Source organism: Mesocricetus auratus, unplaced genomic scaffold (assembly GCF_017639785.1).
Source record: "Mesocricetus auratus isolate SY011 unplaced genomic scaffold, BCM_Maur_2.0 Super-Scaffold_100003, whole genome shotgun sequence".
NCBI lineage: Eukaryota > Metazoa > Chordata > Mammalia > Rodentia > Cricetidae > Mesocricetus > Mesocricetus auratus.
This window is the reverse complement of record NW_024429188.1, coordinates 20,035,698-20,050,335: the sequence shown is the minus strand read 5'-3', so window position 1 is coordinate 20,050,335 and position 14,638 is coordinate 20,035,698. Positions and strand designations below refer to the sequence as shown.

The following is a 14,638-nucleotide window of genomic DNA, read 5'->3' as shown; positions in this document are numbered from 1 at the left end:
AGAGAACAGTGACAATAAACACATTAAATAATAGGAATTGGAATGTTTACTTTCCAAGCCCTTTCCTCCCTCCAAACTCTTCCATATGGCCCTCTCCACTTTCCTTTAAATTCATGACCTCTTTTTCTCAGTAATCATCATTGCATTTTCAACTAAAGAAAAAAAGACAAAAGCTGGGAAACATAAAATTGTTTTTAATTCAATTTTTCTACTCTGTTATATTTATATTTTAAAAGTTAGTGAATGAGTAAAGCCCAAATTGACAAGTATTGGCTACATGAAAGAAGGTATTGGCAAAACCCAAATGATTTACCTAATGATTTATGTCTAATTAAATAGAGTGTTGAGGGTTCATTAGAAAAAATAGCAGTTCTCAATCTGTGTTAACATCAGTGCTTTATTAGAGTTTCATGCAACACAGTATTTGGTATTTAATTAAATTTGGGAAATGCTGAGACAGAAATGCTTTACTGTGAGATTTCTGAAATCCATTATAGGTCAATGAATGCTGTGTATCTCTAGAAAGGTTGCATGGTATGTGGCATCTCCCAAATGCCAGAGCCCCTCCTCCACATATTCCCCACACCTACTTACACTGCTCCCTGGGACAGAGGCGAACATACCCTAAAGCAAGCAAAGCTCTAAGAACACAGCTCAGCAAAAACAAAACTGATTCATAATCAAGCATTGAAGTTCTTCTCTGAAACAATCAATGATTGCCTGTCCATTTACTTCCTTGAAATGAAAACTGGGAAAATGTGAAAAATAGTTTTTACTCAAGGGACTATGGTCTACTGAGGTGGAAAAATCTTTGTTTGCTTGCTTATTTTTAAGACAGGGTCTTTGTAACTCAAGTTAGCCTCAAACTTAGAATGGTCCTCCTGTCTCACCCTCCCAAATTCTGACACTACAAGCATGTGCTACCATGGCCAGCAAGAAATCTTTAACAAATAATTTTGGAGTTGGAGAGGTGGCTCAGTGGTTAACAGCATTGGCTCCTCTTCCAGAAGACCTGGATTTGATTCCTAGCACCCACATGGCAGCTCACAGAAGCCTATAACTCCATTTCCAAGAGATCTGATGCCTTCTTTTGGCCTCTGTAGGCACTGCATGACATGATGTCAACACAGACATGCAGACAAAACACATACCCAATAAAAATTAATCTTAAAAAAAGAGTTTTGAGGATGTTTTCAGTAGTTTGGAGTAGGCTGTCTTTTGACAGGAGGAACACTCAGGTCATGACGTTAGCAGTCATCCTGATACATCTAAAGAAAAGTTAGAAAGAGCAATCTAACTAGGGGAGAAGAGGCCCAGTCAGAGGAAACAAAAGAATTAGATTCATCAATTAAATCTGCATAAACCATGAGTAGCCTTCAATGTTGTATAAAAGTAATTGTAGAATTTTTGTCTTATAACATTCACTTTATGATTTGTTTTAAAATGTAAGTATGAGTAGTTCTTGAGTGACAACAGACTTTCACTATTCTGCCCATTTTAGTAAAGTAATTTAGGGATTACATGCTCCTCTCTAGATGGACTGAGACAACACCAGATTCCTGTTGCAATTACAAATAAATTACATGCCTTTTAACATAACATACTCCCCATTAATCACCTACTAGCAAAACATTTAATTCATAAAAGCAGGCTATGGTCCCAGGTAGGCAGAGGAGAATCCACAAACCCAAAGAACTTTTATTTTGTAGAAACATACGTTTCTTACCTTCATAAGGTCAAGTAAAACACTATTTAGGATTCCAAGGTATCTTCTTTCTAATGATTGAGGATGGTTAACAGCGGGAAACTGGAAGGACAACACAGCATGAATGTTAGCATTTGGAGGATATGTGTACATACATTTATGTGGGTTACACAAGGCAATGTTTGGACAGAAATCATTGCCCTAGTGTCAATCCAAGTCAAATTACTATTTGTATATCACTTTTTATGTCTATATATTTAGATATGAATTAATAGGACCAAATATTAAATATTGGGAAAACTTACAGGTGAAAGATGATACCTAAAACTAGATAGACAATATTGAAGCTTGCAAAATGAATAAAAGTCTGAGCCTGTATATTTAATAGAATCTTGTCGGCTTATACAGCTTCCTTCTAAAACAATTTATAGACAAACTGTCTGGTTCAATAGACAATTCTCAATACTGACAGACTGGAGAACTAACAGAAGGGCCATGACATGATATCTTGGCCTTTCCACAAGAATGTGTAATTTACTCCTGAAAATGAAGACATAAAAAAGGAAAAAAGGCAGCAAGATGCTAGAACCCAAAAGGCTCCATTTGTGAATGCAGGCACCTGTTCTATTATTGCTTTTAATATACTCTTTAATGATCTATTTTAAAAGTGTAACTGAAGGCAAACACAGGCACTTAGATCATCAAATTCATTTCTAAACAGAGTGAGAGGGGTTGAAGCTTTAGATGCTGTTGTATCCTTTCTTCTACCAATTCACTCTTGGCAATATCTTGAGTGGTACTGAAGCACTTAGTAAGACACTGACAGAACCCAAGCATATACACCTTCCAAATGTTGAGTGCTAGTTTTCTTGTAACATATATTTCCTTCATACCAACATAGGAACATTTAAAAGTATAAACATTCTTAAACATGCAGAATAAATGGAAGAGGGACTAACTATATAGTATAATCAAACAAAATACTAAGAAATATTTATGCTACCATCCCTGTATTGTATTTTGAAGGGCAAGATACACACTTGAAAAAAAGGCATTGATTAACTGTGCATCTGTAAATGAGAGGCAAAAGCCAGGCATAGTGGTGTACACCTGTAGTCTCAGCATTCAAATTGGCTGAGGCAAGAAGATCTTGTGTTCAAGGTCAGCCTGGGATACATAGTGAGAAACTGTGGCTGTAGAAGAACCTGTGGATATCTAGAACTCAACTTTGAAAGAAAGACAGGGAAGTAACGCTGTACATTTTGGAGATGAGGAAAATGATGATCAGAAAGTTCAAATAACTGGTTCAAGGAAAACTACATAATTAATGAACAGAAGTACTATTTGCATCTTAGCCTGTGATCCAAACCCTCATTCTTTCTAAAAAAAAAAGTACCTCTCCCAAGGGAGTTGAAGTTCCTTTTGATGCTACTTAAGCATTAACTATCAGCCTAAAGGGTGGGGTACCTCTCATATCATGATAGAATTCTCTCCATCAGTACATTTTAATAAAGACTTCTCTTCTAAGGTCTATATTATTGTACAACATACCATCTTGTTCTTTCCCCAAGAGTGACATTTCACTGAGAAGACAATTAATTCAGAAAGCTAAAAGGTCTTAGAAAGACCACAATAAACAAAACTGACCAGGACAGGGAGATTGTATCTCCTAGTAATGTCAGGAGCTACATGCATAAAGTCTCACCAACATGACCATCTGAACAAAGAGGATACAAATAGATATGCTAATGTGGACAAGGAAAGTTAACATGGCTTTGATCCTGCACAAGGAACTACAGACAACTAAGGAATGTTGAGAGCAGGAGAAATAGCTTTTTCCAGAGAAGAGCACATAAATTAGTTATATCAGACCAAACTCCGGTCAGCCCTGAAAACATATATATAAGTAACAATGTATAGATCGAGCAGGTTATAAATAAACACACACACACACACACACACACACACACACACACCTACAATTAATGGAAAAAGAGGCCATGAATTTGAAAAGGAAGAAAGGACTAGTACACAGGAGGGTTTGGAAGGAGGGAAGGGGAAATTGACACAATTACATTATAATCTTAAAATACATAAAAAATTAAAATTAAAAAAGACAAGGCAAACTCCCAACTTAAAAATAAAATGCATATTCCGTTGAATGAAATCTGTTATTCTACTATGAGATAATTCAACACAGAGCCAAAGCTGGAACATACAATTTAAAACTATATCCTAGGTTTTTTACTTTCTTAATCATTTGGTTAATAAAATACAAAGTGAGTACCTCTTTACTGAGCACTGCATATACACTATGCCCTGCTCTGGGCCTTTTGTTCATTTGTAGTGCTAGGCTGTGGGCATGGTAGGCAAACACTCTGATGTGTAGAAACACCCTGGCCTTTAGGGCATTTCTCATAGATACTTTCATCATCATCATAACCTACCACTATTTCACATGTGAAGAAAAGAGAGACACAAGAGAATGAAATAGCTTCCGGAAGTTACTGATGGTAGTAAATACGGGCACTCTAATGGTCTGCTTCCACTATGGTGTAATGTAATTATTTTTCCAAATAATGAATATAATTAAAATGGCATATTGTGGATTTTCCAGTCTCTATACAAGTGGATCCAAATGCACATATACTAGATTTGTTACTGGTTTGTTCATGGTTTGCAGCAAATGTAATTCATGGGCACTATGTGTCTACCTATCTATCAGTCTCAAAATATAAAGGACAACTTTTCCCTCAAAAGACATTAAACCTCTAAATTGACTGCAGTAATTTCATTACGACATCATGAACACTTCAGACTAAAATGCAAATATAGTAAAGTCTATAAAAATCAAACTGTCCCAAAAGTAGCAATCTCCTTGAAGGATATTTACAAATGGAGCTGTCACATGCTACCTTGCATTCTATAGACAGTGTTGTTTAGTGAGGAGGTCTATGAACAGACAGGGCCATATACAAAAGAGAAAAAGATGATTTTGTGGGTCCTCTAAATTTGAATGTGACCTCTAATTCAAAAGAGATTTATTCTTCAAAGACCCACCTTAAATTTTAAATCTGCTATAAAATTGTTCTAATGAAATACCACATATGAATTCTAACTTTCCAGAATGTGTGACTTGCTCATGGTCCAAATCACAATGAAATATGTTAGAAGCATAACAATGGAGTGGAATGCAGTGCATTATGCTTTCTTATAAATTTATAGTTTGCTAATTAATTCAGTATGAAATTAATTTTGTGTTTTCCACAAGTACTTTTGGTTTTGTTTTCCTCTATGAAATTCTCATATCTGTGTGGCATGAGCATAGCCTATATAACACCTGCAATGGAGATGTTGAAATCACGAGGGCAAGGTAGTCCTGGTACTTTAATAAGACCCTGTCTCCAAAACTCTAGCTTCTATGAAGAATGAAAAAACAAAACAAAGAACACTATACACCCAAACTCCAGATCGTTCACTCAATCAACAAATGGGTAAATGAACTGAACACATTTCTCAAAAGAATCTACAAAATGCCAATAAAAAGTTCAACAACTTTATCCATGAGCAAACTGCCAATTAAAACCGTTTTGAGATTCTATCATATCTGATTCAAGCTTAAGAAAACAACAGCGAATGCTGGTGAGGATGTGGGGAAAGAAGAACCCATACTTACTGCTAATCAGAATGTAAACTTGTGCAGCTACTATAGAAATTAGTAGGGAGGATCCTCAAAAAAGTGGAAAACTACCATCTGATCTGTCAGCTACAACATTCTTGGATAAATTGCTCAAAAGGAATTGACAATGATACAACACAGAGTTACCAGAATATCTATATTTAATGCAGCACTATTCACAATAGCTAAGATACAGATCCAGCCTAGATGCCTACCAAAGATGAACAGATAAAACATGACATATATGCACAATGGAATCTTATTTGGTCACTAAGAAAACTGAAACCATGTCAGCTGTAGAGAAATGGATGAATGGAAGATAATCATATGGAATAAAATAAGCCATATTCAAGAAAGAAAATATAACCTTTCCTTTCATATGTGGAATGTAGATTTCACTATGAGGCAGAAGAGAGAGGTCTGACAGAGAGGGAAATGAGACAAACCAGGACAGTGGAGAGAGAAAGAATGTATCAGAAAGAATGTATCATGTTTCTTTTCATATGCAGAATTTGGATGTGTGTGTGCATGTGTGCTGCAAGAAGAGGACTATCTGGGGAGTGGTAGGTCAAAAGGGACCAGCAAGAGAGGGGAGGAGGAAGGATGGGGAGGGCAATGAGGGTGATAAATAAGAACAAGAAACAATGATATACATGTGTGAATACAAAGAAAATTATTTTGCATGCAAATAGAAAAAGTAAATTTGGGGGGATAAAGAAAAGAAAATGTCTTAATTCCTTAGTTTCTAAGTTATTGACCAGGTCTAGAAATGTCAAAATCTGCTCACTGTTCAGATTCTGTGGCATAGACCTTCTAACCAGGCCTGTAATAAATCAACTAGCAGACCAAGTTTAATGACATTATGATCCTTCAGCCAACTATTTATTCAACACTATCCAATCTAGGAGATTGCATTTTAGGTGTGCCATTATGAATGGAGCAGTTTCTTTCCTCAAGAAATTCATGAGTCTGGTAAGGTGGCATATTTGTAATGAGTATGCAATGAGTATAACAGAAAAAAATGTGATCAGAGTGCTATAGGAGCTTAAAAAAGCCTAGAAGAATACTCTATAAGGGATTCACAGGTGTCTAGGTCAGTGCTTGGAGCACTAGAGATGTGACGGTGCAGCACTACAGAAGACACATGCCATGCCAAACAAACAGTGGGAGATTCTTGGTGGCCTGAGAACATAGGAAAGAAATCAGGACAGGTGATGATGAGGCTGGAGGGCCTTTAATGCTCCCCCAAAGAGTCTAACTTTTAACAGAAAGCACAGAAAGTTCTAAGCAAAAGGAGACAGATTTAAATGTGTGGTTTGAGAGAAAGCTGGAGACATCAGTTTGAAAATAACTCAAAGCTCAGGTAAGGATGATGAGGTAAATGAAGCATTTGCAGCAGAGAGAAAGGGAATGCAACTGAATTTAAACGCTGATGGCACAGGCACATCCATTGAGGCAGTGAGTGTCTACCACATAAGTGATGGTTAAGTGCTAATTATCAACTTGACAGAAATCTAGAATTTCATGGCAGAGGGGCCTCCAGGCATATCTGTGTAGGTTATCTTGATTACCTCAATTGATGTGGAAAGGTCCACTTTAACTGTGGGCAGGGCCATTCCTGGACTATACAACATGTCGTATATAACTATATAACAAACTATAAACTGAGCAATAGTTTGTCTCTCTCTGCTTCTTGATTGAAGACACAGTGTGACCAGCTCCCTCAAGTTCCTCCAGTTGTGACTTCCCTACTACAATGGAATGTAATAAAAATTCTGAACATTTCAAAATAAACCATCTCTCCCAAAGTTGTTTCTGTCAGGGTATTTTATCACAGCAACAGGAAAAGAAACCAAGACAATGTGTACTAGGTTCTTTGTTTAGTGTTATACAACCTAGTATAACATTAAGCTCTAAACAGATAGCATAGGCAATTTCTGTCCTTGGGAAACTTACAAACAGATGAAATCATTCCATGTAGTCCAGGCATGGTGGCATATGCCTTTAATTCCAGCACTTAGGAGGCAGGGGCAGGTGGATCTCTGTGAGTTCGAAGCCACCCTGGTCTACAAAGTGAGTTGCAGGACATCCAGGGCTACACAGAGAATTCCTGTCTTGAAAAACTTAAAAAACAACTAAAAAAAGAAATAATTCTATGTTATGTTCATAGGTATGATGGGGGAAAAGAAAGGTACTACAGGGGAAACCGTGGAGAATCATTAGAGAGAAGAAAGACTCTTTGGGTTGAAACTACAGAATGAGAAGAGGATATTCAAGGCAAGAATGTTCCCAGAAGAAGAAACAAGTGCTCCCAAGTTCATAAGTACCAGACCCTTGGGATTCCTACAGAGGTCAAAGAATAGGCAAGTGTGGTGAGAATTTGGAGGGAGGCAATGGAGACAGGTATGAGACAAGGTCAGAGAAACAAAGGGCCTCAATCATGCAAGGCCTCACAGGCTATGACAGAGAACAAGGAATGATTCTCAGTGAAAACAAAAATTCACTAATTATGACTATCTCTATTTTATTTGTGAATATAATATTTGCCTTTCTGTTAGACCAAGAGCAGGTCCTATTTATTGTCACATTTTCAGCATCTAGTATGAGAAATGTTCCATAACTGTTAAACTAATTTATTGAGCTACATATTATGTGTAAACTAATCAATGGTCACAATTTGGCTAATACAAGTAAAAATAAAAGGAGGAAAACTAGTCTAAAGTAAATTAGGAACATTTGGAAGAGGAAGTGAAAGGAAAAAGGAGAGAGAGAGGAATGAAAAACTATATACACTTCACTTTGTTCATTTTTTTCCAAGAGTGCTAGTCTCAGTAGGAGCTGGGACTCTGTTATATATTCACATGTGAGCAGTAGTGTTCTCAAACAGAACCTGAGGTCCAGAAAGTCAAAGATAAAAAACAAAATGCTTTACAAATAGCGAGTGACATCATGAAATTTATCACACCACGATAGTCGACTGTTGCTGAGGGAAGAAGAAACAACAAAGGGGACAAAGCTGCTAGTAGGTCACTCATATACACACGGGAAGCACTGACTTGACTCAAGGACAAAAATAATGGAGGGCATGAAGTTTAGAGGGAGATGAGGTAGGGAGACCCTAGGGTGTGTTGGAGGGAAGTAATGGTAGTTGGACATGATTGAAATACATTGTATGAGTATACAATATTTTTAAAGGATAAAAATATTTTAAAAACATAATAGCATGGTTTGAGAATCATACATCTGCACTGGAAAAGAAGATAAAAGAATGCATGATGAAATTGTTTAATTTCCTACAATGACTGCAAATTGATACATTGGCTCAAAGGAGTGCTTAAACTGCTTTTGGGGATAGATGGAAATGAGTCATCTATAAATCACTCGCCATTCTGAGAGGTACCTCTGGCAGTGACATTTTCCTTATTTGGGAAAAGTTCATGGTTTAGAAAATGTTTTTTCATTATATTCTCAGCAAATAAGTCTTGCTCAAATGTAGCAAGTCTAGGAAAATCTGCCCAAGACTCTGACTTCTACAGAGATTTAATGCCCCACTGTCAATGTGCAAGAAATACTCATGGCTATCTTCAAGTCACCAAAAATGCATTCATCTAAGTGGGAGATGCCTAAAATTTTAAATGAAGAAACAGTGTAAGAAAAGTTTGCAATCAAATAATGTACATGCTAAAAAGATTTTGAAAAATCAAACTTTACAGCTTAGAAAAGACATTAGCAGTTCCTGCTTTCCAATTGTGGCCATTTTTAAATTTAACAAATACCATATAGGATTCAGAAATAAAATATTCTAGTGAAAATTAAAAACACTGTGATGAAAAGGGAAGATTGTACAATGTGTAGCTTAGAATTCCATTGTGCAATGAACAGCACATTAAATACTGCCAGATTGATTCCATTTTGGATTTTAGCAAAGCCTCTTACCCGCAGCCCATGGAAACGAGGATTACTATAGAAGAGCTTCATCTGCTCAGATGGAAGTGGTCCTAGCACCTTCTGAATAGTAAAGAGTTGGTCAATTTCACTTTCCCCAGGAAATAAGGGCTGTCCATCACTAAGCTCCCCAAGAATACAGCCCACTGACCACATGTCCACAGACTTTCCATAGGGAGCTCTGAAAAGTAAAAGAAGAGATGGTCTTAGCAACTGAAGATACAAAATAATTTAATAATTCCCAACTTATTTTGGAACAATTCATGATATAAAACATGCATGCATGTACTTAAGGAATTTAAAATTTAAAAGCGTCTCTAGCAAAAGTGAAACTGGAAAGAAAGAATTAGAGCTATCTACATAAAAATTCAGAACACAAGTCCATAACGCACACTCAAAAAGAAATCAATTTAAACACAATTGAGTTAGTATATACTAATTTGAAATCTAGGTATATCTTGAACACAAATGACTTTAATAAACCCTAATGGAGTATACACATTGGGTAAGAACACCTCACTTAGGGAATGTAATGTTCGCAAGAAATGTATTTCCAAACAATTACACTTTAAGCTTTAGTCTGGTAGAACATGTCATTGCCTTAGAATGTGCCATTGCCTTATATATCTTAAACAAATACTGAATGCTATTTAACTTCTGATTGCTTAGTATTATATTTTCCAACAGCTAAGATGAGTTACTTGAATATAACTGTATTTTATATGAGGCATTCTGAAAGCTACTTCTATCAAATAATGTTTTAATATACTTAGGGTTTGTAGCTTTCTTTTAGGACCTAAATCACTAGAGAGATTTTAGAGTTTGCTACAAATGGAGGCCATAAATGAAAATCTAAGGCTCCCCAAAACAGCCTTATAGCTTGGTACTTAAGCCTAAAACAAAATTATTTATGACGGTTTAAATGAAAACTATATATACAGTTTCAAACAAAATAATCCAAATGAAATTCTAGAATGTCATAATGATAATATAAAAATTTAAACTAAAGCACTATTAGCATACAGAATATATTTAGGTTAATATAAGTTACTGTAACAATAACTCAGTATTTCATTAATCTCATTTCCTTCCCCTACACAAAAAATCTAAAGCCATGGGGAAAGATCATTTAGACATTTTTGGTAGCTTTCTGGGCAATTGAGCATATTTAAAAATACTATTTGAGATTTTAAAAACCTGTCTTAACGGTATTAGACTAAGAAACCAATGGGAAAAAACCTCATGCTCGTGACAAGCTATTTTAATCCTATCATCTAATTTGAATACTTTATACTGAAACTATTTTGAAGATCAAGGACAGAGTCCTTGGAATGTGTAAACATGTAGACTCTTAATATAAAACCAAATACCAACCGATTTCAATGAAATTTTTACATAAATAGTATGGAACTTAAACTACAACATAACAATCAATTCAACTGAACTCAAGTTGGCTGTATTGTGCTTATCTACTTTTAGCAACTATTAAATATATCTAAACATAACCTTGGTTTTCCAATGGGTACCATTAGAGAACAAATGCTCTCTAAAGATTCATAATAAAGCTATCCTCACAATACACTCCATGGTCTATTTTATAGACAAAAAAGACATTTTAAAGACTTCTGCCATACATGAGCTCTTGGTTGCAGTTCTAAGAATGATTTACTTCCTACTCTTCATTGGCAAATAGTGTCCTGTAAATTCAAATTACAAAGTCCTCAAAAGACTATAATACAACCCAGTGAGCCACACAGGTTACACAGGAGAAATGCAGATGGATACAAAGAAAAACAACCTTAACTCAAAGATCAGAAATCAGGACAAGAAGCTGGAGAGACGGCCCAGTGCTAAACAAGCATGAGAACATGAGTTTTGATCTCCAGTACCCACATAAACATCTGGGTGTGGCAGTGGATACTTGTAATACCAGCATTGGGAAACAGACAAAAGGATCCTGGGGGCTCACTGGTCAACCAGTCTAGTGAACCAAATGAGCTCCAGGTTCAGCAAAAGACCCTGTCTCAAAGAAATAGTGAGAATAATACAGGAAAATACCCAATGTCAACCTCTTACCTTCCCATATGCATTCATGGTGACATGTGTCACACACACACACACACACACACACACACACATACACACAGAAATCTAAAACTTGGTTCATTCAAATGATGGGACAATATGGTAACTAACCATGATTTTATCTGCAGGATAAAGCAAGCCTTTGATTTAAGAGAATAATTAAGGTTTTTAAAAACATCAATAATATTTATTGACCCCAGATCAGGAATAAATCAGGAATTGCCTCAGTTGGTGGCTGGTAAGCATTAGAAAATGAATAGTTAACATTCAATAAACTCTCAGTGAGCAATACATATAGTCACGAGTGCTATTCAGAAGAACTACTGAAATTTATATTGCTATTACATAAAAGGTATCTTTTAAGAATTAAATTTCTCATATTCCTCCAGATAAAAATATGTTACATGAAAGAAATGTGGTAAAAGCTACAATTTGTTTTGTGTTCATTATTTACCAACATGACTAACTTTATTTGTTAGAGGATGTTTCCTTTCTCTGTTACTGGTTTCCAAAGAAGGAACTATGGCTATGAAAAATGAGAAAATACTACAACTAGAATAGGTAGAATATTAATAATGAGAATATGTGATGGAGACACAGACTTCAAGCTCCTTCTTGGCTGTAAAGTTGAATGCATGCAACAGAAACGTCTTAGAAGATTTTGTGGTATTAACAGATGATGACAGGACACTGAAAGCAGAAAGGTGAGCAAAGTGGATGAATGTAAAGATATGGCTGAAAAGAATCAGTAATGTAGGTCTAATATGAATACCCGTTTATCATCAAAGTTTACATCATTCAAAAGGAAACTGAAAATTGGTTCAGTATTTACCCCATTTCTAGCCAAGGGGCTGAATGTAAACTTAAACATGTGTCTATTGTATTAACAGATAAGCTAGAATGTTAAACCGTCTTCTTGTAAGTCTTTAATACTTCTATTAAGAGTTAGTGGGGCTGGAAAGATGGCTCAGTGGTTAAGAACTGGATGATCTTCCAGAGAATCCAGGTTTGATTCCCAGCACCCACATGACAGCTACAACTGTCTGTAACTCCAGTTCCATGGGTCCCAATGGACATAAAATAAAAAATAATAAATTAATTTAAAGAGTGGTAGAATTTGCTTCTCCATACTTTGATTTAGGGCTCAGTCATGACACTTGCCTTGGTCAATACAGCAAATGACAGGGGCTTGGAAAGCATCTTTGCTTTAGGGCTGAAAATCATGCTACACATAATTCTCCTATCACATTTAGAAATTTAGACTAGCTTACTGAAAGGTAAGTCCTGATGGATACATGATGTTCTGCCAGGGGCTAGGAGAATGGCTCAGTTAGTACAGTGCCTGCCTTGCAAAAACTAAGGACCTGAATTCAGTTTCTAGAATACATATAAAAATGCCAGGCATGCTGGTGCACACTTGTAATCCCAGCACTGGCAAGGCAGAGACAGCAGGATCCCTGGGGTTCACTCTCCAGACAACCTACCCTAACTGACAAATTACAGGCCAGCAAGAGACCTTGACTCACAGAAGTGACTGGATGCCCGAAGAATGATATTCTGTCCTCTATGTGCAAGACATCCCCCTCCACTGACACACACATGTAGAGAAAAACAAAAGGTCTATCAGACACCAGCCAAAGCTCTCTCTAACAACTAACACCCAGTCCATCTGCCAGCCAACAAGCTCCCACCAGAGTGACTCCAAGAGAGTCAAGTCACAGGTACTCAGAACTGTGATGAATAAAATGAAACTTATTTCTCAGCATCAAGTTCTTAGGTCTCTCTGTCTCTGTCTCTCTCTCTCTCTCTCTCTGTCTGTCTCTCAGTGAATATGCAACTGATATATTTAGGTAACCCAAGTTTTTATTTTCCATAAGTGATCCCAATGCATATGATAAAGAAACAATGAATGTGTATAAGCCTATTTAGAAAGGAACTTACCCAAGTAATAGCTCTGGCGACCGGTACCACCTTGTAGCCACATACTCTGTGTAATTTGCATTATTGCCTTCTGAGAGATTCCGAGCAAAACCTGAAAGAATAGCAATTTCCTGTCGGCAAAATAGTTCACCTCTAGTAATACTTCCAAAGAATACCAAAAGAACATAATGACTAATATTAAACGGACTGTTTATTAAGAATCTCTTTATTTGAAATAGTTAATAGTGTTCATATGTTAAAGCACATGATGAATTTGCTATAGGCTCAGTCTTTCCTCCATGCTAAAGAAATCCATGTTTTCAAATTCATCCTGTGATTTTTGTAAGCATTTGAAGCCATACTTTCAAATAGGCTCTCCTAAAATTTTCAATTTAAAATTGAGTGCTCACTAGGCCCAGAAGTCAAAGTCACACAAGCATTAATTCTGCTATGTGAGACCTACATAGTATTGTGTATTTATTGTTGCTGAGCAGTTCCAGTCATTAAGTAAACAATTAGCAGTTGGCACTGATAGAAACAAGTAGGCTGAAAATTACTCTTAGCCCTTGTTGTTGTAGAAACGACTTAGGAGTATCTTAATTACCTTATAGACGCTAGCATTGCTTTTGTTCCTCACTCTTTCCAAAGGTTTAAGAACAAAAAATGAAACAGTAGGATAAATTAATTACTCATCTAACTCACCAAATGCAACACAGTTTCACCACCAGGGGTTATAGAGAATGAAAACATTAAGACTGAAGTAAAAATTAAGGTTCATGTCAGTTTGAGAAGCAAAAATTAGTGTTTCTTAAAGTCAAACAGTAAAAAAGAAATGAAACAATAACAGCAGAAGACAAGGCTCCTAACTTCAGCTAATCAGTTCTTCTTACTGAAGCATTTGCTGAATAACTATGTGCAATTCTGAATGGAACTCTTCAAGTCAGACAAAGGAGTTGCCTCTCTGCTAGGGAAGGCAATTAATTAGGAGGTCCTTGATGGGACCCACAGGCCATAGGATGCCACACAGAGTGCTGTCAGAAGGAACTTCCTGACCACTTTTTAAAGCAATAATGCTAGAGAAACAGTACTCTTTTCCCATTATTAACCGTTCTGCAGGCATTTCTTTTGTATTTATGCCTGTTTTCTAATCTTCAGTCACCTTGAACCTTAATGTAGAATCATAGAGGCATAATAAATAGAGTACAAGGGACAGAGAGTCTGCTGACACCTTGGAAGGTAATCACAATTACAGACAGGAACTCATAAATAGACAATATTCCTGCAAACCAGAGTAGGTCAGAAAA

At 36.3% G+C, this 14,638-nt stretch overlaps 1 protein-coding gene across 5 annotated transcripts in view; it reads right to left on the bottom strand.

Annotated features, from left to right (window-relative positions):
* Positions 1-14,638, bottom strand: part of Cdkl5 (cyclin dependent kinase like 5) — a 190,582-nt gene that overhangs the window by 40,907 nt on the left and 135,037 nt on the right. For all 5 annotated transcript variants that reach the window (XM_013116385.3, XM_005074227.4, XM_040744115.1 and 2 more), the window contains 3 exons: positions 13,356-13,446; positions 9,321-9,510; positions 1,727-1,807 (listed from right to left, as the gene is read on the bottom strand). In XM_013116385.3, coding sequence (XP_012971839.1) covers positions 1,727-1,807; positions 9,321-9,510; positions 13,356-13,446 — 362 coding nt within the window. The remainder of the gene's footprint in view (positions 1-1,726; positions 1,808-9,320; positions 9,511-13,355; positions 13,447-14,638) is intronic.